A 26,515-nucleotide genomic window follows, 5' to 3' on the forward strand; every position below is an offset into this window, starting at 1 on the left:
CTCTCCTTTTACTTGAGCATTCTTGGAATGTAAGTATTATTTAATTGTGTGCAATATGGCTTAACTTGAGCTGAACATTTTAGTACTCTTTTGCACATGTTGCTTTGTTAGTTTTAACACAACAATGTCTGGAACTACTGGAACTAAAATAAACAGTCCTGTGTTAAAATTCCACCAGCAAATATTTAATTATAGCAAACCTGAGAGACACATTCCAGAGGAGAGAAAACAGCAGCTTGATCAGAGGGGTAGTTACATTCTGCTTCTGAACCCAGGTAAAACAGAAGTTATTATATTTGTCCCAAAACGTCTGAGAAAGAAAACATCTGTGTGTGTGTGTGTGTGTGTGTGTGTGTGTGTGTGTGTGTGTGTGTGTGTGTGTGTGTGTGTGTGTGTGTGTGTGTGTGTGTGTGTGTGTGTGTGTGTGTGTGTGTGTTTACTTTGACCTCCAGTCACACTGTGAGGTTTCTGAGAGTTTCTTTGGACCAGGGCTTCTCCTTCAACTCCCACACTAAACATGTCTTCAGGATTATGTGATGTCTTTAAAATCTGCAACATGTTGACTCAGAGTGAGAAATAACTCCAAGCATCTGTTACTTCTAGACTACATTATTGTAATTTCCTGTTATCAGGGCATCAGAATAACAGCTTAAAACAGTCTGTATAGTGAGTTTTTTGAGAAAATTTTACTGCTTCTTTTGTTCTTTACATATTTATGTTTAAGTGTCGATTAGGCCTTGAATATGTAATTTAGAAATGTATCAATGTCTCATCTGGAAGAAGTCAATGCTGCCTGGAGAGGAAGGATATTCCAAATGGAAATGGGATTTTTGAAGATAAGTCAAAGAAAAAAAAACACAACAAGGTTCAAGGTTCAAGGTATCACTAAAGTGTGTAAATCCAGAAAGTTCATAAGAATTCATATGCCCTGAACTTCCTGGTGACTTACGTGACGTCAAAATGTTGACGGCACGCGGAGCTACGTGACGTGACGTCCTTAAAAATGCCTTCTCTCCCTCCTGCTCCCTCCCGCCCCGCCCCGCCCCTCCCAGAAACCCCGGCAGGCACCTTCACCTGGCGGACTGACTGCCGAGACACGGAGGAGGAGGAGGAGGAAAACTTTTCTCTCAGGATCCGAACATGTGAACTTTGTTAAAGTTTGTTGTTTTTTGGAGTTGCTTCTTTTTTTTTTTTTGTGGAAGAAATTGCGGCTCACTTGTTTTGAACCGCAGCTGAGACGTTCACGGCGCCTCGGACTCTGTGGATCTTAAAAGTTGAGACTTGGAGCCACTTCCTGGTGGAGGAGCCTTCTTCTTTTCCACTCTCTCACGGTTTTCTCACAGTGTGGACTCTGAACCCGGCAGGGTGGGGATGCATTCCTCCAACGGAGCTGCGCACGGGCCCAATGAGGGGGTGAGTACAGGATTATATGGCATTACTGAAGGTAACAAACTGCACTGAATCACGTGAAAGTTCACCACATAAAGTTATACCACTTATATTGTTTTTAAAAAATACATATAATTATCTCAGTATTTGTATGTAAATATCAGGTATATTTATGTTTCTTGAATTTTGTAGACCAGTGGTTTCAAAGTGTGGTTTGTGTCCCCCCTGGAAGCCACAGGAGGTCTTAAGAGGGGTCCAACAGAAAAATGGAACAAACATGGGAAACTTGGAGTTTTCCTCTTTCTCTTTGAATCTGTTGAGTTTTAAGACTTCAGAGAGAAAAAAAAAAAAACAAGAGGAGGGTAAAACTACAAGACAAGACTAACACAAAGTGCTGTATGACAGAACGATATGAAAAAAAATCCACAGAACTATTCACATAACTGTTGGACAGTCAAATCCACAAGAGGCATTGAGAGCACAAAATAGAAATTTTTTAGACTTTAATTTAACATTATATGATGTTTATTAACAAGAATAAATTGTCCTAAAAAATAACATTCCGAAAATACAAATAATGAAATTAAGAACACTCATCTGAACATCAGAATTAAAGGGAGGTTACACAAAATGATAAAAAGCACAAATATTGAAGAGATGAATGAAATGCTTGATTATGTTTTCCTTTTTGATGCGTGCACACTTTCAGCTGTACTTTATGGTATTTAATTCAAAATGTGTGTTGCTTTTCAGGTAAATACAGGTAACGGAGAGAGTCTGGCCAACAGGGACCCTGAAGCAGCAGACAGTGATGGGCTGCTTCAAGCGCCGGTGAGTTTATTTCAGGTTTCAAGTAGAGATCTGAATATTCCTGAATCCTCTCAATAGTGCTAACATTAGCCGCCAAATATTCCAAACGCACAGGCAAAAATCACAAGGCATGTGAGTTGGTGATGGACATCAGAGACAAAGCAAGTCTCGCTCCACAAAGTTAATTTCTCCCCCATTTCCATGGAGACAGAGTCAGAGCATTTCCTAAAAGTTCCATCTTGGGAACAGTTTACAAAAAGTTGAATTTCCGCTGACTTCAAGCACCATTTTGGTGTAAACAGACATCTAAAACACAGTGAAAATGGTTTATTTTCAAGAGGCTCAAAACAGACACAGCAGAAAGCAGAAATGAGTGCTGATTTAAAAACAACAGGATATCAGATAAAAGAGGAAGAGTGATGGAGGTGTACTTTTACGATGACATGCTTTAGTAAAACTTTTCAAAGCATTTAGTTTTGGAATAAAAGCCAATGTCTCTTACAGTACTGCATGCAGGTCAGACATGGACAATTTAGAAAATACAAGAGTAAATACAAGCAGTGGCAAACATGAGTGAGTTTGGAGTTAACGGCCTCAGACAAGCCGACAGACCTGCTTCATTTAGCTTTAGAAAGGTGGGAGTGTTAAATCTGAGCAGATCATACAGTGAAAATAGCTCAAACACCTGGTATGTTCTCCGTAACCGAGCGTTTCTGATTATTATGTGGGAAAATGAGCTCATTTGTGTCGCTGCGCTCCCTGACTTTCACCTCTGGAGCCTGAATTTCCGCTCAGTGAGGTGATCTCAGTCATTTCCGGTGAAGGGAGGAACGTGTTGACAGTGTGTTTGGCTGCAGGTCGTCAGGGTGAATGGAGAAGCGTCGCGCTTTGCCCACGAAGGAGAAACTGAAAGGAATCCGTCAAGGGAACGCTGCCGTCCTTTTAGGGTATGGAAGTCCGTCTCCCTGGGCTCCTTTATCAACACGCGTGGCGTTTTCTACTCATTTCCTCTTTCTTTCCTCTTAACATCTCTGCATTGATAAATTCTTTTTTGAAAATACTGAACATTCGACAAATGCAGTTTCGGTGTTTCCAGGCCAGAGCCATGCAGGGGATAAAGGATGGGCTGACTCAGACCGTCTGCTGGAGAGTCAAACTCTGGATGGTTATCATCTTATTACTTGTGATCATCATTGCTGTGATTGTGGGTTCAATGGCTATATGCACAGGTAAAGTGACATTTGAAAAAGACTAGCTGTCTTAAATAACCTCTAGTTTTCCATCTTTAAACGTTTAACCGAGCTTCTGTTTGAGCAGCGACGCACGAGGACGAGGATGAGAAGTTCGACCGCTTGTTGTTCGAACTTCCTCAGTATTTTAACGGGAGCTTCCAGATGCCAAACGTGGCCTTCACAGAGGAGCTTTTCAGCCTTTCATCTAACTACAGCCAAACACTCGCCACAGACCTGCAGGACAAGGTTTGGCTGATTCTTCTTCATTTCTGATTTTTATGCGTTTCTTGGACAACCATGTGCTCGATGCACTGGTGCTTTCTTTATGCTGAAACAGCGTAAAACAAACAAACAAAGATGACTGTAATTTCTCTAAGAAAAGAAAGCTTAAAAATAGAAGTTCAACTAAATACGTAAAGGTGGTTTAAAAAATGGCCAGCACAGATAAAACATCAACATCCTCTAAAAAGTGCTAGAAAAAAAAGTGAAACTGCTTAAATAGGTTACAAAAACAGCTAAAAATGTAATAAAATGTCTCCGTCCTGAATTGTCACTGAAACTTCATAAATGCCACATAAGATTTTGTTTATTTTCAATCAAAAACAGAACGTTTATAAGGCGTATCACCTCATTTTAAAGGTTCAGTGTGTTTTGCGGCTCCAGTTAAATTTGATTGGGTGGAAAGTCGTAAAAACAGCTCTTTTAGTTGCAGAGCCCCGCATGTGGGATGATCACATTTTGATACCTAAAAAACAGAGGATAGTTAAGATGCAGTGAGTGTATTAGGCCCAGCTTACACGACAATGTTCCGCTATAGGAGCCATTTCCAAAAAGCTGTGTTTTCAAGCACCAGCATGTGAACAGGCCCCAAAATGAGATGAACGTTTTGTGTTTCCACTTTAATTCTTTGCTGTGTAAACGGGTCTTTATTCTTCCGTTCTCTGTACTGCCCCACTTTTAAACATGTTTGTGAGTACCTTGAAGAATAATGACTTTTTGGAACTGGAGGTTGTTATGAACTAGTGTGATTAACCAGACGCCCCGGGGAGGAAAACGTGCTCGAGGAGAACAGGACACCCGATCGCTGTCCCTTCCCAGTCAGTTCGCGCCGCTGACCTGCATGAATTTGTTAAACATGTCAACAAACCCTGCCTGATAGTAACCTCCACTTTGAGCCCTCAACCTTTGTAAACAAGGTGCTGTCTGGCCTACATTTTCACCGCAGCATAATGAGTCATATCACCTCTAATTCTGCTCCTGCTGCTTCACAAATATATAACACTGAGGAAATCAAAGTGTTTTATAATATCCATATTGTAAACTCACAATGTTCCTGCTATGAGACGGGATCACAACACGCCGCCATGCGGGCCCACATCTTCCAGCTCTTGACAGTAAATATGAATTGGTCCTTTCTGTGTTTGACTAAAATCAAAACAAACCCATGTTTAGCCTGCTTGTATTTCTTGAAATGACCCCTGAATGAACTGTGTGTGTCTGCTCCTCTCTTCTGAGACATCACAGTAAAGAATAGTTCCTCTTTGTTGACTCCTTCATGTTTCGCCCTGTCCCGTCCTCCCCCCCCAACAGCTGTCTGACCTCTACCGATCCTCCACTGCTCTGGGCCGATACTTCTCCACAGCTGAGATCTCCGCTTTCAGGTAAACATGAGGCGAATCTTTCGGTCTGCTGCCTGAAGCCGAGCAGGACTCTCTGAGCTGATTCTCCTCGTCTCTCCTCACAGGCAGGGTTCTGTGATCGCTGAGTATGAGCTGACGTTCCTGCTGCCTAAAGAGGGGCTGGAGGATCTGAGACACTTCGTGGTCAGCAGGGAGATGGTGTTCAACGTGTTCAGACAGTTCCTGTCCGACCAGGAGACCCCGGAGTCTGACCCGCTTTACATTGATCCCGATTCCCTCATCATGTTTTAACACGCTGATGACAAACACTCCAGACGGACTGACGTCTGTCCTGCTTCCTGAACCTCGCGTCGGTTTGCTGCTGAGAATGTGGGTCATGTGGATGATCCTGATCCAGTTGAGTGTCCTCTGAGGCGGGTTCACGGATATTTACAGCCTCACATTACCTGCTTTACATGGCCAAACAAAGGATAGCTGCAGCTTTTTAGTGTTTTTGAGATTTTAATGTGTCTTCCTGTGTGTTATTTTATTTTTAGTGTCATGATGTCCAGATCCTCCTGGACTCGGTAGTTTCACTGTTGAGTCACCGAAACAACAATCCAACCTGGTCGTCTGTCCGTAACAATGTTGGTGTTAATGTTTATGGAATTTTTAGAGTATTTTTTTTCTCTGAGCGTGTGTGTGTGTGGTTTTATTACAAAAACAACCAACAACACCACTGGCTCCGTGGTTTTCAGTGCTTCTGTAAACTGACTTCAGTTTTAAAAATGTTGCCGTTTAAACCCCAAGCTTTTCTGAAACTGAACAAAGAACCAAGTGTTTTCACAATTTTTTGTTTAAACAGGGCCTCAGTGTCACTGGAGTTTGTTTTTTTTAAATTTGCCTTAATTTTATTTATAACTGTTTATACATACGAGTGTTTTTAATGTGAAAAGAAAGTGTTTATATTTGCATATCTGTGCCAAAACCTTTGCATCATCATACATTTGAATATAGTGGAAGAGCAAATCCGATTTATTCTGACCGATGCAGGCAAATGAGTCCTGTGCTCGCTCAGATAAACTCCTGTTTAGTGCCTCGTGTAAAGAAGGTGTGTGTTTTCTCTCCGCCGACCTGCTTTGCTCCTCGAGCTCCCTGAGGCTGAACAGCAGAGGGAGATCATGTTTCACAGACAGCAGCTTCGCTTCCCTCCTCAAACCTTCAAATCCACTTACTGATCGAAGTGTGTCACACTGTTTACCGATCACTTCAACTTGTCGACCTTCGAGTGAGATTATGATTTCCATTAATCTGAATGACAGACTGATGACGTCCGGCCGCTCTTCCACCCGGCAAGTCTTTAAATAGACTCATCTCTGCGGCTGCTTCCTGCATGAGTCATTTATCAAATGACAAAAAGCTGTGGATTGATTTCAATTGATCCGTCTTCGTTCTTGATTGATGACTCTTTTATTTAAACTCCTGGTGGATTTTTTTTTCACAACACCCCGGATGCTGATTTACATGTGTGTAAAAAGAGTTTGTAGAATTTCGCTCAATAATTTGCTCAATGACCACTAAAACTTGATTTCCATTGTTCTGTTTTTGCACTGTAAAAATAAATCTAAATATGTTTTACCCTTTTAAAAAGTGTTGTAAGTCGCTTATTGCGTTCAACCAAGTAAATCAGAGCGATGTAACTAAAGGGACATTTCCAACCTAATAATGTAAAGTAATAAGACACCTGAACCATATTTACTGGATGGAAGAATAAACTTGGCAGACAAAAGCAAGGTGAGGATTTAAATTCCACTTCATAGTCTGAATATCATTATCTTTCAGTTTTCTCACTATTGGCCATAAACTCCTTCAAAGCAGACTTTGATCCATCAGTAACTACATATACACACGTGGACAAAATTGTTGGTACCCTTTGTTTATTGAATGAAAATTCGCAGTGGTCAGAGAAACAACTTGAATCTGACAAAAGTAATTAAAAAAAATGTATGAAATTTAAGTAAAGAAAGTCAGACATTGCTTTTTTACCATGCTTTAACAGAATTATAAAAAAAAAAAACTCAAGAAACAGGTCTGCACAAAAATGATGGTCCCCCTAGAAAAGAATGAAAATGCTGTGACCAAAGGGACATGTCACTCCAAGGTGTGTCCACTAATGAGCATCACAGGTGTCTACAATCTGGTAATCAGTCAGTGGCTCATATAGAGGGCAACAGGGAGTCATATGAAGTGGACCACACTCAACATGGACCAGAGGAAGCAAAGGGAAGAGTTGTCTCAGGAGATTAGGAAGAAAATTATAGACAAGCATGTTAAAGGTAAAGGCTATAAACCGTCTCCAAGCAGTTTGATGTTCCTGTGACTACAGCTGCACATATTCAGAAATTCAAGATTCATGGGACTGTAGCCAACCTTCCTGGACGTGGCCGCAGGAGGAAAACTGATGACAAATGAAAGAGACGGATAATCCGGACGGTAACAAAAGAGCCCAGAAAAACTTCTAAAGAGATAAAGGTGAACTTCCGCACCATCCGTCGCTGTTTGAACCAAAGTGGACTTCATGGGAGACGACCAAGGAGGACTCCATTGTTAAAAACAAATCCTAAAAAAGCCAGACTGGAATTTGCCAAACTACATGTTTACACACTACACACAAAGCTTCTGGTAGAATGTCCTGTGGACAGATGAGACAAGGCACATCAGCTCTATGTTCACAGAAGGAAAAATAAAGCACATCAAGAAAAGAACCCTGTCCCTACTGTGAAACATGGAGGAGGCTCCGTTATGTTCTGGGGCTGCTTTGCTGCATCTGGCACAGGGGGTCTTGAATCCGTGCAGGGTACAATGAAATCTCAAGAGAGAAACGTGCTGCCAGCGTCGGAAAGCTCGGTCTCAGTCGCAGGTCATGGGTCATACAACAGGACAACGACCCAAAACACACAGCTAAAAATACCCAAGAATGGCTCAGAGGAAAACAATGGACTGTTCTCAAGTGGCCTTCTATGATTCCTGACCTCAATCCTATCCAACATCTTTGGAAGGAGCGGAAACATGCCGTCTGGAAAAGGCACCCTTCCAACCTGAGGCAACTGGAGCAGTTTGCTCATGAGGAGTGGCCAGAATACCTGCTGAAAGCTGAAGAAGTCTCATTGACAGTTACAGGGATCATTTGATTGCAGTGATTGCCTCAAAAGGTTGTGCAATTAAATATTAAGTTAAGGGTACCATCATTTTTGTCCAGGCCTGTTTCATGGGTTCTTTTTTTTTTTTTTTTCAAATAATTCTGATGAAGCATGGTTCAAGAGCAGTGCCTGACTGTCAATGGTTAAATTTCATAGAATTTTTATTAATTACTAATTTTGTCAGATTCAAGTTGTTTCTTTGACCACTGTGAATTTTTTGTTTCATTAAAGGACCAACAATTTTGTCCACGTGTGTATGTGCATGCTTTATAGCCAAGCTGCAAATCATGTTTATTTTTTTTATTTACTTTTTTTTATTTTCTCCCTTGTCCTGTTCGGCAGCTGGGGCGTGCAATTTTTTATGATTGCAGCCTTTTACTATCCGAACAGATTTTAATGTTAGCAGCAGGACGAGACTGAATCTCCTCCTGCTGCTGCCTTTATTTAAAGCTGGCATCCGGCATGGCTGCCGGACAGGACCGGGACGGAAACGCTCAGAGAGCGAGAGACATAAAGAGAGGGGGGAGGGGGAACGGGGGGGGGGGGGGGGGGGGGGGGGGGGGGGGGGGAGGACAAATTCACAATGCAAAACAGTGTTGTCGATGCACCACACGCAACCAAGAACAATCCCAAACCCCAATCTAGACAACACCAAAACAGAGCCGGCGGTCATCACAGAGCCTGGATCCAAGCTGCTCCCCCAGGCAGACGCCCCTGCTCCAGTTCAGAAATGGGGCAGAGGAAAGCCCCGGCCGGGGACCACGGTGGTCTCTGGGCCCAGGCCCCGCGGAGCCATGACCGGCAGGAGCCGGTCCACCCCGGGTGCCTGACGCCCGGGGCGGGCAGAGCCAAGAGCCCAAGAGCCGACCCCCCACACAGGCGGAGGGCCATGACCCACCCGGGAGAACCGGCCCACAAGGGTGGCTACCCACCCCCCCCCCCCCACCCCCCCCCCCCCCACCCCCCCCCCCCCCCCCCCCCACCCCCCAGCGCTCCGGCCATGCACCCCGAGATCCAGGGCATCACATTATCAGTCTGTTGAAATTAAAACTTTGTTCATGACTTTTGAGTGAGTTGCTTCTTTTTCACACATTTTTTTTTTTATACATTTCAAATTTAAAGACCTGATTTAAGTTTGAGAAATAAGCCCAAACCACCAGGCAACATTGTAAGTTCTGAGTTTTAAATTCCAATACATTTTTAATGTGATACAAAGTTAAGTGTTGCCCAGTTGCATTACTGCATAAATCACTGAACAATATTCACTCGCTGTTTCACTAAAAGATGAGATCTTTAAGGATTTTTGCTGAAATATTTATTGTGATTAGGACACAGAATGTATTTGTATTAACATTTAGGGATGTTGGCGGTGTTGGGTGTCGGGTTCTGAACCTGACACCCTCTGCTCTGCATACTGTATCCTGTCAGGCTGCTACAATTTCATTTAGTGGACGCTTTTGTCCAAATAACTGGTGTCCAGACATGTGTAGAGGTGGTTTTATGGCGACACACAGCCTTCTCGTATCGTTTGCATATGGAGCAACTTTATTCCATTTGATAAGTATTTGTATTGGTGCTTGGTATCGGGAAGCAGCTGAAGGTTCGTACTCGTGCTCGTACTCGTCCTCTCAGAGTGGTATTAGTTAACATTTTGAAGTCATTCTTTTTCTTATTCCTGAATAGGGAAACACACTGTCGCAACACATCCCTGCTGCATGCTGATCGTCACATGAGGGTCATGTTTTAAACAGCAACGCAAACCAAAACCACCTGCTGAAGTGTGGCAGATACTGTTAGAAAGCAGGAGGATTCTGTTGTTCATTCAGACTTTAGTTTACTTAATAGACTTTTGACTCCAGTTGGATTACGGAAAGTGTTTTCTAAAGGTGTGGAGCTCTATATAAACACATTTCTAAATCTGCTCTCAGCAATCAGGTGTCATTCAGCCCCCTGCAGAGGTGTGGATGCTGGTTGTGAACAGTCCAACAGTTTCTGCCTGCCTGTGTTCCCTGAAGTCAGTGGTGGACCATCGACTCAATCCTATTCAGGGAAACAGTAATCGTCTGAAGGCAGATTTACTAAAATAGGCTCCCTGAGCTTCGATTGCCACTACCAGGGAGCTCCAGGAGTCCTCTGGACTGATCACGCTTAGGTCAGACGCAGGTCAACGGCGCTTCTTTAAACATGTGTTTATCCATAATGAGATGCGTGTGAAAGAGCGCCCTACATCCTCACCGGCAGCCTCAAACCACTTAATCTGATCTGGTTAACTCATGCAAGGCAGAACCGGTGCAGTTTCATTGAAGACTACGCTCTACAGTGTCTTTAATGGGTCGAATCCTTCTGTTACTGCAACATTTTCTGATTTATTAGCAATTGCACAAATGTGACTGAGTTAATAGAAATCTTTCATTTGTGAAAAACACAGCTTTAATCAATTTAATTTCACTCACAGTGCCTATTACTGTAACTTACACCAGATTCTTGGATCGCTTTGTTTGGAGTTTCTCCACTCTGCCTGTCCAAAGAGGAGACAACTTTGAATTAACTGGGAATTCAAAGTCTCTGGATCAAAGATGTTTGGTTGTTCCTCAAAAAAATGAGTCTGTCTTTACCACAGAATACTGGAAAATGTGTGATCAGTCTCTAGAGCTAATTAAAATAAAGAACTCATGTTTATTTCTAACTAAAGATTGTTTGAAGATCTAATGCTGAGCAGGAGCAACAGAATTATACAACGTGATGTTATCCGGCTGATTTTCTCTTTCATATATCTATATTTAAATTCTTCACAGTGGTTTCTGTCAATTTTACTTTTTTTCATACTTTCAATCATGAATGTTATTATTGTGATTGTTTCTGGGTTTTGTTTTTTTCTTTTTTCGTACAGTAGTGCTCTCGCCTCACAGTGAAAGGTCAAGGTTCAAATCCCATCAGGGTTTTCTGTGTGGCGTTTGCATGTCCTCCCAGTGTGTGAGTGTGTGTAGGCTGTCTCTAGTTTCCTCCCACAGTCCAAAAACATAAAGCGAGCGTTCTTTAATATCAGTAATCAGGACCACATAGTGAAAACATTAAAAGCAATTTTGCGTATTGTAGAGTGAAATTCACATGTGTGCAGTTATTGCAGCTCAGGGAGATGACTACATTTATCACACATTACAATACTATGTAATTTTCTTAAGAGGCTCGATGTGTGTTGAGGCACAGAAATACCCCGTACTGTACTTTACAACAGGATAAGTGGCTTGTGAGAGGAATTCCCTGTTATTATTACCAGAGGACTCCCTTCACTCTGGTGTGAGGCGGAATGCGTGAGCGGACGCAAAGGAGGGGCGATTTAGTAAAGCGGTTAATGTAGCACTTTACTAAAAATTACTATTTTTAAAACTGTTTTTAGGTATGAATATATGACAGATATAGATTTAAATTCAGGTCATAATTTGCCTGTTTGTTATCATTATTAACTGTTAATTAGGTCAGTTGGATTTTTTTGGTCCTGTTTTTCAACTTCGTTAAATGTCAATATAACATTATTCATATTGTTTGAAAGCATTTATATTTAATCATATATTTGTTAAATGGAATCTTGTCAAATATAGATAGCGTTTTGCAGGACACTGCAGATTGTACTCCTTGTGTTTAGGTATGTTGCATTTTCCCTGTAAAGTCTCAACCTCTTCAAGCTTCTTTCACTCCTCATCAGAGTTTAATCGTCCTGAATGTTGGCGTTTGACTCCTCTCCGCTCATACAGCGTGCGATGCCATGCAGTTCTAGGAAGACTCCTGCTGTTATCCCATTAAAGGGTTATCTCTACTTTTGGCCGCAGCGAGACTTAAAGATTAAGTCATGGTTGCTTGAGGTTTGAGCTGCACTGCAGAGCTGCAGTCGCTCGTCCGTCCTCTCTGGTCCAGGTCCGATCGGCAGCTCTCTGCAGAATCTCTCCGGAATAATGGGCGCCCACGGCTCCAACATGGACGACATCCTGGAGGAGGACATGCACCACTGGTACACCAAGTTCATGAAGGAGTCTCCCTCCGGGCTCATCACGCTCTTCGAGCTGAAGACCATGCTGGAAATGAACGGGATGACGGAGGAGGCCAGCAGCTACGTGGACCAGGTCTTCTTCACCTTCGACATGGACGGGGTAAGAAGACACCTGCAGGAAACCATCAGTAATGATGAAAACTCGTAAGAATGATGGCGTCTCTGCAGCCAGAGACAAAACCTCACTGTGTGGTATGACGTTAAAGGTTTTAAAAATGTTTCATTTTAGTTCGAAGCTATGCTTGTTGTAGTAGAGCATGCAGGATGTACGGTGATTTTCTTGTCTGTGGTTGTGTTCACAGGACGGATATCTAGACTTTGTGGAGTACATTGCAGCCATAAGTTTACTGCTGAAAGGAGAAATAAATCAGAAACTGAAGTGGTACTTCAAGCTCTTCGATCAAGACGGCAACGGAAAAATTGACAAAGAGGAACTGGAGACCATATTCAAGGTGTGGAACATTTTCTTTGCGTGCTTCATAATCTCACATTCACACATGAGGCAGTCCTCAGCTGGCGGTTTGCAGAAAGCTTAACTCCAAAGGTGTGGAAATGTATTTAACCGGTCATGAGCTGTGAACATCTAATCCATGGCCCTCTTATTTAACCCTGGTCTGAGGACGACCTTGTCTGTGACCCAGTTCATTAACTGACAAAGTCATAACATGATCATTATTACCTTTAAACACACCTTCTGACCCACTTGCAGTCAAATATTAGAACACATCCAGGCAGGTTGTCTCAGGTTTCATTGATTCCGTCCACATTCCTGCAGCACAGTCCGACCAGTTGAAGGTGGATTCAAAGCCAATTATCTCTTACGTGTCTTTTTTAGTTCTTCCATTCAGCCGATGAATCTAAGATGGACACAGCATTACTTTAAACTGATAATCCACTGCAAGTCCCCTTAAGTAACCTCCGTAAACTCTCCTCTCAGGCCATTCAAGACATCACAAGAATTTACGAAATCCCTCCAGAGGAGATCGTGACTCTCATATATGAGAAAATCGATGTCAATGGAGAAGGTAAGGATCAAAACAGCAGCGCTGACTGTTCCAAAAGAGACGAGTCGCTCCAGTTTCCACAGAGCTGAGGGCGCGTTTGAATCTCTGTGCCGTCTCTCTCCAGGCGAGCTGACGCTGGAGGAGTTCATCAGCGGAGCGAAGGAGCATCCGGACATCATGGAGATGCTCACCAAGATGATGGATCTTACCCATGTGCTGGAAATCATCATCAAAGGCCAGCCGCAGAAACGGATCAAGTGAAGAGGGTGGATGGAGTGGAGGGTGGAGGTCACACTGAGAGAAGACTGATTGGCTCGATCCAGAGCCCAGTTCCTATCTGAGACTGAACTGAATGGACTGAGCGGCCCGGCAGCTTACTGTGGACATCTGCAGATTGCAGCGGAGAGATCCGCCCTCTGCTTGTTGCTCTCGCGTCTCTGGGCTTTGATGGGTTGAAGATGGAAAACGCTGGAACGGAAAGTGGGCGAGTCCAGGTGTGCGGAGCCACATCTGCGCTCGGCTCCCTGGAAGCGTTGGGATGTTTTCATTTGCAGGAGACAAAACAGAGGAAGCAGAGAAGGCCGCTCCCGTCCCAGATAGCTCACAAGTATTGGGACCCATCTGTTAATGTGTGTGGTCTACAGTTTCAATTCAAATAGAGCTGCTCAAACCTGCCATAGCACCATGTTTACTTAGCTTGTGAACCTCTAGTGTCATTACAGGGGTAGAAATAGCTTCACTTTCTTTCTGTTTTTTTAACCGATTACATATGTAACAATCAAATGTTTCAAAAAAGAAAAAAAGTCATTGTGTAAGGAGATGTAATAATCCATAATGTCTTGTGCTGTTACCATTTCAATGTTGCCTTAAAATTAATACAGTGCTTTTGTTAAAAATGCTGTTTTTTGATATGATCTCAGTACTGGCTTTTCTTCAGGTTTTTGAAAGCTTTACACTGCGTAAACTGCGCTGTTTTGAAGTACAATATGTCACAATTAAGATGAGTTCAGTGGTTATAACTTTAACTAGTCAGCAGATTGAGAGAAAGCTATTATTACAATGTTCTATCGAAGACAATTTTATGCTGTTTTACCAAAATCTTTAAACCATTCAGACATTCCCGAGCCTGTTTCCTCTTGCAATACCAGTTTACACCAGAAGAGGGTGTATTGAGTCGCTCACTTGTTCAGGAAGGAAGGTTTAATCACGGTTGACGTTCTTGGATCACAATCTGGAAAACTACGAGCACCAGTCTACAGTCCAGACCAGAGCAGATCAGCTCAAAGGGACTCAACAGTCGGCTCAATGTAAAAACAGACAAATTACATCAATTTCACAGAATGAAACTTCAACAGAAGGTGTGGGAGTGCTTAGCATTCTTGTTTTGTTGAGGTTGTGCCCTTCTGTGTGGAGTTTGCACTGCCTGTACATGTCTGTGAAAAAAAAAAAGAAAAGAAAAAGCCATGCAGATACAGGAGAACATGCAAACTCCCTATATGTTCATGGGGAAAAAAAACCCTACATATACAGTTTGCATGTAATCCACTGCCTGCACTCAGATTTCCTCCCTCTGAGTTGCCGATATGAGCGAACGTGAGTGTGTGTGCGTGTCTGTGTTTGCTCTGTGGTGAAGCGGTGATAGTCCAGCAGCACACAGCAAAAACACACACAGAGTCACAGACCGTCAGAAGGGTTGAGGACTCTCACCTGCTACAAGATCTGGCTGGAAATGCTGCAGCTTTACCAAATGACTTACCTCACACTGGATAAAAATAACACATTAATCTCCTAATCTGAACACAACAGGAGAGCATTTGACAGCCAAAGTTTAAGCTGAAGGTGATAGGGAGGAAAGAAACACTTTAATTCATTAAAACTCCACAGAAGCATTTTGCTCCATGGATACTTTAGCAACATTTGTTAAATAGCTTCATTTTCATTCCAAACTTTTAAAAACTCTGATTAATTCTCTCTTCTAACGATGCCTCATTTGTGAGAAACATGCATTTGTGGGATGAAGAGCAGATAATGTGCATTGTGCCGATTAAAAATGTAGCATTTATCAAAGAGAAGCACATGAAGTGCGATGTCAGAATCCTAAGAGAAAGGTTTAAATTAGTTCAATGACAATTAAGTGCAGTATTGATCTTGACAGTTTGATGCAACTAAAGCATTTTTGCAGTCTGAATGATGTTGACAAATGAAGTAAAATCAGGTAGTTATTTATTCATCTCAGTTCTGTGGTCAAACAGCTACATAATCAGTCTGCAACTATCATTTTAGATCTCAACCGAAAATATTTGAACTTGTTCGAAAAGCTTCAAATCCAAACAGGTTTGTTTGATCGGATCACAAACTGACATTCTCCGCCTCATGTTTTGGGATAAAAGAATGAATTTCGCAGCAGAGAGTGCTCAGATGTCGAGGTTATCCAAATGAAAAGGTCTGCCTGGTTAATGATTCGACGCTGGGTCAATTCAGAGCGTTAGCAAGAAGAACTGTGGATGTGCAACTCAAACACTGATAAGAGGTTTGACTCCACACAACACCAAACCGCTTGAAAAGTATCGGGTGATGCGGTTGCATAACCGCACTGACCATATAAACTCCAGGCCGCCCCGGGGATTCTGCTCTGCACGGTCGATCACGTCCTCCTGAGAACATGCAGTCGTCCGAGGTGAGATCTACCAAGAGCAGCCTGCTGCTGGCGCTGAGGCGATACAGCTCGGCCGTCTCGGACATGGAGCAGACCGTCCTGGTGCCCAGCCTGCTGCGCGACGTGCCCTCGGACGAGGCGTGGGACTGCGAGAACGGCAGCCAAGACCTGTACGGCGACTACCTGATGCTCAAGGCTATCAGGAACACAGCGGAGGGCGGCCTGCTGCACGCCGACGACCACAGGAGCCGGAGCGGCACGGCGCTCAGCAAGAAGCTGGAGCCGCTGCTGGGAACGGATCCCGAAACGCTGTTCCACTTCCACCTGGCGGGCCTGTTCGCAGTCATGAGCGAGCTGACAGAGAAGACTCAGAGCCTCACGGACAAATACATGGACATCATCGGAGCGCCGAACTGAGACGGTCCAGAATCCAGCTCCCGTGGACACTGACAACCATCTCTGGACTCCTCCACATGTCCGACCTCTTTATACCTGGTGGTTTCATGTTTGTAACATTCTGCTGTGTGTGATGAATAAATGTGCATTGCCTAAATGAACCAATGGTCTTTTCTAATCCAACAAAGCAGAGTCCAGAGAACTGTGATTCTTTTTTTTTGTACTTTTTATTTACATATTTCACAGGACATAAGACAGAAAAGTTACACAAAAAGGCTGCTGGAGTTGGACTGGAGCCTGCAGGAGTTGTCTTCCATGCCAGAAGGCGGTGGCACTCAGCGCACGGGATGGAAAGGTTCCACAATCTCTGCAAACGTCTTCTTCTCTGATGGGATTTAAAAAAAACATGTTACACATGCACAGAAAATAACATCTTAAACACCACATCACTTCAGATGAGTCAACAAGCTAACAGTGGGGAGTTTCTAAACTCTTGCAACAGTCTATCAAATTACTGCGGTTTATGATGAGTACAGTGCAGTCATAAAGAATATACAATGCAAACTGAGCTGCCACCTTATGAAATAAAGTAATTTGAAATGTTCTGAAAACGATGTCTGTTTAAACACCAAGAACAGAAGCGCTGAAAAGGATGGAGTTGGCATGCTGCGTCATCTGCCGACGCTGTTGTTTTGTTAATGAAATCACACATAGACACACAGAATAAACTGTAAACATTAATAACAGGAGAACACAGATATCCGTATGGACAGATGACCAGGTCATTTAGAATTCTAACTTGCAATCGTCAGTGTGTAAACGAGTGTCACGTTCTTCCTGTCTTACCTTTCGGTACAAATTCCTCCGGGTGGAGTCTGATGTACTCGTTCATGTCTCGATCAAGTTTGGCGTAGCTGTAGTTTTCATATTTGGTGATGTGGTAGCCGATGAACCAGCCGATGGTCGCCAGCAGGACCTGCCGATGAACGCCTGAGAGGAGAAGACAGAAGTGTTTCACAGTTTTAAGCATAAAAACAACACCTTAGTGGGATCATGGCATGTCCTTAAAGGTTTGACACAAAATGTATTTTTTCCATCATTTTACATTAAGTCAAATGCTGAAAAAGTGCCTCCTTTATGAGAGCTGAATGAAGTGCAGGAAACAGAGAAAAAGGTTCAAAATTAAAGTTATGTAATTTATTGATGAACGTCTGTCACAACAAATAGCATCATGACATAACATGTCTGTGTGTGGGAACCAAAAAAAGAGTTTATTTACTAAAGCAACACACACAACTTTACTCACTGGAAAGCATTCACTTTGTTAGTGTTAATTTATTTTCATAACTCCAGCTCACATTAACTAAAACCTAATTTTTGTACAACTGCAATACTAGAAATCACATGATACTTCATTATGAACTCCGGTACAACATAATGTGAACCAATACAACGGTTCAGGATCAAACTGTATGTTTCCAAAGGTAAAGACTGAGTGAGGTTTTAATGTTCATTTTAGTGTCCACATTTAAAGCACCATCTATCCAAACCAGCTTAATGCCCATAATGCGAGTGTGTTTGTTTAGTTTAAAGATTCCCTGCATGTTCGGATATAAAACTATTTAACCACATATCAGACATCACTCACTGATTCACACACCCTCATTACTTACAAACAGATAGCCTGCCCGGCCACTAGTTGGTGCCATTTCCTTTTCTAAGGAAACCACAGACATTATAAACATTGACAGTGGTGTGTACATTAACACTTATTTATTATTATTATTCTACATTACTACATTTTAATGTAGGCAGCATATCTGAATGCAGGTTGGTCCGGCCTTTATTAACATTATCCTACATCTTTCCTTTTTTTAATTCAGTTCTTAACACTGATGTGTAATGAGTCTGTTTTACACACTGATGCCTTTTTCCTTTCAGCTGTTTTAAAGTTTGCAGTTTAGTTTTGGTCTGTCAACATTGTTACTGTGAGGAAATATATTATATACAAGGAAATATATTAAAACGACGAGATTAAACAGTTCATAACAATTTAGATTTATTAAGATAATAGTAATAAAGTTGGTTTGACTGAAAGCCTGAGCAGATAACAGTGTTTTATAGCCTGATTTAAGAAGTGTGTCAGCAGCATGTTTGCTCCACAGGTGGAGTGTAGGAAATAAAAACTGCTTCACTTTGTTTCTCCTGAATCTTTAAACACTTCATAAACCTCTTGCTGAGATCTTCTGGTGTCTGGATGTTGCATAGTCTACAAGTAAATCATTATCTGCAATGTGCTCCTCTCTGTGGTGGTCTGGAGTCTGAATGAGCTCCACATTTTTTTTCTCTCTTTTCATTAAGGCCTGTAAACACAGACTGACAACAATCCACCCTACTGAAAATAAATACATGAACAAGTCTACTTTTGATCATTTATTTTCAACACTTGCAACATCTTCCAGATGCTATTATGGTCTTAATGTGGATTTTCAATTTTAGGTCTGAGGCCATCATCACACCCAAATTTCTGACCTGACTCGTGTCGAGTGACATTGAATCGTGACTGAAAAAGTCATATTAATTGTGTTGATCACATCATATTTAAACAGGTATCAGTTTATGCACTCCTAAATTACTTGTACCAGGAAGTACTCTTTACTGACGTTTTTTTTTTTTTTTTTTTTTTTTTTGCAGGACAATAGTCAACATTTAAGAACCTCAGTCTGTAATGACTTTTAAAAAAACGTATTTTTCTGTTACAGACGATTCATTCAGTCTGGTAAACAGCAAACATGCTAACCTGACTTTATTACAGGTTCACCGTGCAGGCAGAGTATTTCAGAGCATGTTCAAGCACCACTGCCACTGTGGAACGGGAAAGTTTGCTTTACACACGTCTGATAAACATGCTAACCTGACTTTAAGGGCGGCCTGAGGTTGATGGCGTTCTGCAGCATCGCCGTGCACCAGCCCACCGCCGACAGCCACACCGAATTCCTGTTCACGATCCCCGGAGGAGGCAGACGCTTCCCTTCGTCTGGAAAGATCCCCATCCTGACACAAAAAGCGGCCAAAAGTCGAGTTTGAAGTGACCTCGCGCCTCCAGCTAACAACGATTAGCTATCACCTCCGGTAGGAAGTCAAGGACGCGTGAGCAAAGGACTAAAAAGTCCGGGCGGAACACAGGAAGGCTGCATGTAGTTCCTACCCTGTGCTTTCAACCACAGGAAATGTAATGCTGCCGCCTACAGACGAAAAATTATATATATATATATATATATATATATATATATATATATATATATATATATATATATATATATATATATATATATATATATACACACACACACACACACACACACACACACATATGTATATATAACAAATGTAGGTAAAGTTACTTTTAAAACGTAGTTGTAGCAACAAATTACGTCTTCCTAAAAGTAGTTATAAGTTACATGTATGTCAGTTAGTAACTGAGTAACTGATATTCTAAAACTAAGTAATTACTAGGCAAGGTAATCGACCGTTGTGGTTTAAAAGCAGAATTGTTTTTTTTAACAAAGGTCGGCGTGCATCATATTAATTTAATTATTAAGAATAGAATTTAAATATTATCATTATTTTGTGTCATGATATTTAATTTCAATTATTATGACATTGTAATATGTATAACACAACTCCATTCAATTCAATTCAGCTTTATTTACAGTACCAAGTACAACATAGTCGTTTCGAGGACCTTTTTCAGATGAAAAAATCAACAGTCCCTCATGAGCAAGCATAAGCGACTGTGGAAAAGAAAATAACTTATTTTTAAAATGAAGAAACCTCCGTTTCAGGAGGGAACTGGGCAAACACTGAAAGAAAACGTAAGAGGAGTAACAGTGAAGCAAAATTAAAAAGAATAAATTATTATACTTTAAAACATTACATGAATGTAAGTGTTCACAAACAAACAAACAACAGGGCAATGTATCAAATATGAGAAAAAATGTAAGTTTTTTTCTCATATTTGATACATTGCCCTGTTGTTTGTTTCTGTCAGAAAACAATGAAATAAATTAGAATAAACTATAATTTTATAGAAGCAGCAGCAGCAAAAAAAAAAAAAAAAAAAAAAAAAAAAACAGAAAAGAGAAAAGAAAAACAGAAACAAGAACCACCAATGATCACCATGCAATATCATCTTAAACGGAGTGAACAATAACAGCAAAAAAAGCAAATATGAAATATGGACTACTTTATTTCATTATACAATATCAGAAAGAAATAAAGTACAATGAAAAAAAATACATGGAATCAAATGAAATTAGATGAAAAATGATTTAAAAAATAATACAAAAAATATGATCAAATCAGATTAATCCAAGAAAAGAAACAGTGAGTGGATGTAGTGGGATAGTTTGCATGTGAACTGATGACATCATCGCCTTCCACCTCCTCCACACACACACACACACACACACACACACACACACACACACACACACACACACACACACACACACACACACACACACACACACACCCTGCCCAGCAGCATCTGAAGAGGTGACCTATGCACACGGTGTAGTTTAATCCCGGGCCGTCCCGGTCTTCGTGGTGAGTGCTAAACCCGGGGCTCCAGTCGGACTCGGATTATTTTCCTCCTCCTTCATCCGCGGAGCCAAAATGGCCAGAATCTGTGCTCGGTAGCTGCTCGATGCTACAGCTGCTAGCTCCGTCCTGATGCCTCCCAACTCTGCTGTTTGATGAGATTTGTCTGAAACTCGCGGTGTGCCTGTAATTTCGCGGATTATTATTGTGCAGGATGCGGTATTTATATTATTCCGCTTCATAAACCAAACCAAAGCGTAAATATTGAAATGCGACACAAGGATGAATGTCATTTTACATGCATGCGGGGGTTAATTACGGATTTAGGAATAAGATTGAGTTGAATAGGATTGCTTTAAACAGATTTTCGTCTTTCTGGGAGCAACAGTTTGCTGCTAAATCTTTTTTTTTTTTTTTAATGGTCACGTATTTGTGCTCGCGGAGAGGCCGGTTCTCCATCCCGGTAACGGAGCAGAAGTAACGGTACTGCAGAGCGACACTACTCTGGTTTATACTCCTAATTTTCATGCTGTTCACTCGTTTTTAGACAGTGAACAAAGAAAGATATCCAATATTTTTTTACTGCATGCACAAAATAAATGGTTACTGTTAGGAGTATTTCTGATACTGTTACTGAGTTGGTTTTAATTTATGGAAGCTTCACCACTCAGTCCATAACAGGCATTTCAGTCACTTTAAAACAGGAGAAAAAATATTTAAAGTCTGTTTAAAAAGTTTGTTTATAACAAATAAGTTAAGCTTTTAATTTATTGGTTCCAAAAATGGAGATCAAATATGTATAAAGGATTTCTGCTTTATTACATTAATGTGGGTATTGGTTCTTAATTCATTTTCTAACCTTGTTGCAACATAGTTTAGACTTGAGATACTTTTTAAAAATATGAGTACAAGTATGAGTACTAACCTTTAACTACTTGCCAATGCAAATACTGACATTTATACTTTAGTACTTTAGTTTTAACAGTGTAGCTTAACAGTCCTGAATTGGATCATTGATGTCAACACCAGTTATAATGCTCCAGTAATCAGAATGATATCAGACAGGACTTGGGACTCAACACCTTATATGACAAATTTGACATGATTGAAAGATTTCTTCAGGTCGTAAGTTGAGCTTTTATGAATATTTTCTGGGCTGTATAAATCATCCTGAGTTCATTCAAGAGCACTGCTACTTTCCTCAGACTTCCTTAATAATTACACAGGTCGCCCTTAACAACATGAAATATTAATGCCTGTGGAGAGGCTCAGACACTTTTTATTAATGTTGTTTTCTGGCAGGAAGCAGATATATTTTATCTCATTTTGGAGATTTTTTTTTTTAGAAAGTCAGTCTCTCACAGCTGTAAATCCTGTTGGAATAATCTAGGAACAATCCAGGGCATATTCTGTAAAGGTCAGTATAGATCTTGACCTTTATATTCAGAACATTTCCTGTGGGTTACTCTCAGGGTCCCTGTGGGATCTGACAGGCTCGATGTAGGTCACCCCTGACCCGAACATGAATTTTTCCTCACTCTGTTGGCTTTTTTGCCTTTTTGCTGGTCAACTTATTCATCATTGCCTTTTTGAATCGCCTATATTTGATTATTTGCATCGTTGCTGGCTCATATATATATATATATATATATATATATATATATATATATATATATATATATATATATATATATATATATATATATATATATATACACGAGTAACTTAAAATTTGCATATTGTTTACGTATGAAGTTTAAATTAGACTCAGTGACATTTAATAAGAAGACATACCAGTACTCGTATCAGTAAGGTTGGTACTCATACTTATTCTTGTCCTGTAGTACTGATGCATCCCTAGTTTAAATATATAAACATTTAACCAAGTTGAAAATAAACCGTAACCCCATGACAGAAGGTGAGAAGTTGAAAAGGTGTGTTCCCAGCATGTGTTTCGATACAACCAGTTGTGAAAACTTAAACCAGGTCACATCGCCCTCCAAACTCTTGCAGCGTGTGTGAGATCAAACATGGTCCGTGTTTCTTCAGACGCTGCCATGTGCCTCACTTTCATCAGCATCTTCACTTCTCTCTCGGCGGGGTTTCAAAGGCGTGCCAGCAACATCAAGTGAACACGGGGCTTTTAGCCAGACCCAGTGTGTTTCACATCAGCTTTTTCACTTGTTCTGTTGTTGTTTTCTTCCAGTGGAGCATGAGCATGGAAGATTATGACTACCTGTTCAAGATAGTTCTCATAGGAAATGCTGGAGTTGGGAAAACATGTCTCGTCCGGCGCTTTACTCAGGTCCGTATTTGTCTGTGGTTTTATGTATGTAATCACTGAGTGCGAGGATATTAAAGTGTACTTTATTCTTACTTTAGGGCCTTTTCCCACCGGGACAAGGAGCTACTATCGGAGTAGATTTCATGATTAAAACTGTGGAAATCAAAGGGGAGAAGGTCAAGGTACTGCGAAAGGAGTGACATGATATTTCAGAGGAGAAATGTTTCGATTGAAATGGACTGAGTTTTGCACATGTTGTGTTTTTTCAGCTGCAGATATGGGACACAGCTGGACAGGAGAGATTTCGCTCCATCACTCAGAGTTATTACCGCAGTGCCAACGCCCTCATTCTCACGTATGACATTACCTGTGAGGACTCCTTCAGGTGCCTTCCGGAGTGGCTGAGGGAGATCGAGCAGTATGCCAACAACCAAGTGGTGACTATATTAGTCGGTGAGAAACTTAATTTTTCTTCTTCTTGGCAAACTCAATCAGTTTGGTTTTTTTGACTGCGGAATTCACAATCCTCCATCCCACACACACACACACACACACACACACACACACACACACACCAGATCTGTCTGGTTAAACACAGCATGCTGTTCAGAAAGAATGTGAGGGCCATCTGGCTTCATCTTTAAAACAACTCTTTATCGAGGATTTTACTGACGGATGCTTGTTTCATGTCTCGCAGGTAATAAGATAGACCTGGCAGAGAAGCGGGAGGTCCTCAGGCAGAGGGCCGAAGACTTCGCCGACGCTCAGAGCATGCTGTATCTGGAGACGTCGGCCAAAGAGTCTGACAATGTGGAGAAACTTTTCCTTGACCTGGCCTGCGAACTGATTCGAGAGGCCAAGCAGAACAAGCTGGATAACAATGACACTGCCCCGATGCCTGGCGAGGGTAAAACCATCAGTTACTTGAGCTGCTGCAGCCTCAATTAGACAGAGCTTAGCCTTCTGGCCGTGGCCACTCGGTGGCCATTGACTGTGGAGGGTAGATGGCTAAGCCCCAACGCCTCCGTCCCGCTAAGATGGCAGAAAGCCACCTCTTTCTAGTCCCATGCCTTTTTTTTAAGCTGTACAGGGGAGTTAGTCAACTTTATTCTGGCCTCCCAGGATGCTGCCGTAATGGAGAGCATTATCCTCAGTGTAACAGGATGCAGAGAGTCTCCAGGAAGCTGAGTAGGCCTCAGTCGTATCTGCATCTCGATGAAAACAGCAGGATTTTTTTCAAGTTTGGGTTTTAGGATCCATTTTCATCGAACGTCAATATTCACCAGCAGAATTACGGGAGCGGGGAAGCTCTGCCAGGTATTTTGTTACAGATTCCACTCAGCTCACAGGAAATGTCACCATCATTAGAGGTTACTGGTGAACGGTAACAACATGTTTACATTTAGTGGAGAACTCTGATCAAATTGCAAAAAAATAAAAAATAAATGAATAAAACAAAACAAAAAAAAAGAGAGAGACAGCTTTGATAAACCTAACCGCAAGTCTGATGCACAATCATTTATTTTCCACTACAGTCTATTCTGCTCTGAGAACTGCGTATTCGTTTTCCTCACTCCATTCTGAATCATTTGCACCTGTCATTACATACTGTGAAATATTTGTTCCCGATAGAAGATTTTTTTTTTTTTACATGCTGCTACAGTGTTTTATGTGGAGTAACATGAACTGAAACATATAAATGCTACAGTATTCCGTGACGCCATCATTTTTGTTAGTGTCCTTGCGGTGCTTGTGGTTGGTCACTGGTTTTAGTTTCAAACAGTTGGAAAGGCTTTAATCAGCAAAAATTACAGTTTAATTAACAGAACTTTTTGATTGTCAGCAGTTTTTTTTCTGTTATCCATAGACGTAAATATATTTTGTTGTTGCTCCCTAGTCATAAACTTGTTTGACTTTGTTCATGTAGTTTTGTAGGACTCATTGTACTTCATACGCTTTCATTGTGAGATTGTTGAGCATGTTTAGCCATGATTTGTAGTGTCTAACTGAACCTTTTCTTATATTTGCCATAACTGTAATGTACTGTATTGCACAATGCCATTTACTGCACACTTACTTTTGTTGTAACATTTTATCTTTTGTTGTACAGACCTAGTACTGTAGTACATCTCAGCACTTTGCTTTTTTAATTTTGTAATATCAGTAATCCCTTTGTAAAACCGGCAAGCCTTTTGTTTTTTTGCCTTTTACCTTAGATTTAACAGCAGCTACTCATGGCTAATCCCTTCCTTCAATCTTCCTGTTAACACAATTTGGGAGAAACAAAGGAAATTATGGGATGTTGTGCTTTTTTTCTTTATGTGTACAAAGTTTTCCCTAAATACTCTGTATAACATTAAACGATTATACTACATTTATGCATATTTGTTTTTATCTTACTTACATTTACAGATCATTGGAGAGTATTTGGTAAGTGGCGCTAATGGTTAATGGAACCACAAGGAGTCAACTGTAGAAGATAATGTGACCATGACTCACACAAGATCACTAGAAGAAAGAGCATTACTTTTGTAAAAGTAAATAAAACTGGCTATTTAATATTGTTGAATGAGGTTTCTCTTACAACACATATCCCTTGTGGTGAACTGCAAAAAAAAAAAATTCAATATAATTATTTTGCTGGACGCATCATACAAAACAGAAAGTAAATGCTTGAGATTTCTTCAACGATCTGATTAGAATATTCAGCAATCTGACTTTGATATATAAAAGTATTCAGTTGTTATAATGTCAAATATATGACTTTTGTTTATAAAAATATGTGTTTTCATTTCACATAACATTATTGAAAAATTGCACACTGTGCTGATTTCAACCCAAATTTGAGACGAAAATTGCTCTTAAACTAACGATACTGATCTTTCATTAGTATGAATGAAATAATAAAATGTATAATGCCACAAAATACCTCCTTTTAAGTTAAATACCAAATTATATAGAAACGGTGCTGGGAAGATGCGGTATGTATATATTTGAGTCAATATTTTTATTTTATTTTATTTTTGTTTATGTGTAAAAAGCTCAATAAATTTGACAAATAATTTTAAATTTATTCACGTATGCACAGACACACGTACCACTTCCGGGTGCTGTCTTTTTACGTTTTGTAAATAATACGATTAATCGCAAGTTAACTTGTATGCTTTTTTTATTTTAATTGTTTCATGTCTGAACATGAGTTTTTTTTAAAGAAAAGATTAATCTTATTAAAATAATAATAATCTCATTTCTTCGTGACGCACCGGCGTCTGACGTAA

General features: G+C 40.9%; 5 protein-coding genes across 5 annotated transcripts; 4 read left to right on the forward strand and 1 right to left on the reverse strand.

Moving 5' to 3' along the window:
• Positions 1 to 1,069: 1,069 nt before the first annotated feature.
• c15h3orf52 (chromosome 15 C3orf52 homolog) lies at positions 1,070 to 6,683 on the forward strand. Its single transcript, XM_030108692.1, has 7 exons — positions 1,070 to 1,413; positions 2,143 to 2,220; positions 3,057 to 3,146; positions 3,296 to 3,428; positions 3,517 to 3,677; positions 5,022 to 5,092; positions 5,176 to 6,683. The coding sequence occupies exons 1-7, from the start codon at positions 1,372 to 1,374 to the stop codon at positions 5,360 to 5,362; spliced, it is 762 nt and encodes a 253-aa protein (XP_029964552.1). The 5' UTR covers positions 1,070 to 1,371; the 3' UTR covers positions 5,363 to 6,683.
• A 5,482-nt stretch (positions 6,684 to 12,165) lies between these two features.
• On the forward strand, positions 12,166 to 13,565 carry guca1c (guanylate cyclase activator 1C). The gene is made up of 4 exons (XM_030108891.1): positions 12,166 to 12,395; positions 12,598 to 12,747; positions 13,233 to 13,320; positions 13,424 to 13,565. Exons 1-4 carry the CDS (start codon positions 12,201 to 12,203, stop codon positions 13,558 to 13,560), a joined length of 570 nt encoding a protein of 189 aa, XP_029964751.1. The 5' UTR covers positions 12,166 to 12,200; the 3' UTR covers positions 13,561 to 13,565.
• Positions 13,566 to 15,961: 2,396 nt separating this feature from the next.
• On the forward strand, positions 15,962 to 16,372 carry thrsp (thyroid hormone responsive). The gene has a single exon (XM_030109073.1). The coding sequence runs from the start codon at positions 15,962 to 15,964 to the stop codon at positions 16,370 to 16,372; it is 411 nt and encodes a 136-aa protein (XP_029964933.1).
• Positions 16,373 to 16,562: 190 nt separating this feature from the next.
• Positions 16,563 to 19,546, reverse strand: ndufc2 (NADH:ubiquinone oxidoreductase subunit C2). The gene is made up of 3 exons (XM_030108593.1): positions 19,266 to 19,546; positions 17,198 to 17,341; positions 16,563 to 16,736 (listed from the first exon to the last, which is right to left on the reverse strand). The coding sequence occupies exons 1-3, from the start codon at positions 19,402 to 19,404 to the stop codon at positions 16,687 to 16,689; spliced, it is 333 nt and encodes a 110-aa protein (XP_029964453.1). The 5' UTR covers positions 19,405 to 19,546; the 3' UTR covers positions 16,563 to 16,686.
• A 1,312-nt stretch (positions 19,547 to 20,858) lies between these two features.
• rab30 (RAB30, member RAS oncogene family) lies at positions 20,859 to 24,672 on the forward strand. Its single transcript, XM_030108702.1, has 5 exons — positions 20,859 to 20,959; positions 23,160 to 23,258; positions 23,336 to 23,419; positions 23,507 to 23,690; positions 23,935 to 24,672. Exons 2-5 carry the CDS (start codon positions 23,166 to 23,168, stop codon positions 24,183 to 24,185), a joined length of 612 nt encoding a protein of 203 aa, XP_029964562.1. The 5' UTR covers positions 20,859 to 20,959; positions 23,160 to 23,165; the 3' UTR covers positions 24,186 to 24,672.
• Positions 24,673 to 26,515: the final 1,843 nt, after the last annotated feature.

Source organism: Salarias fasciatus, chromosome 14 (assembly GCF_902148845.1).
Source record: "Salarias fasciatus chromosome 14, fSalaFa1.1, whole genome shotgun sequence".
Lineage (NCBI taxonomy): Eukaryota > Metazoa > Chordata > Actinopteri > Blenniiformes > Blenniidae > Salarias > Salarias fasciatus.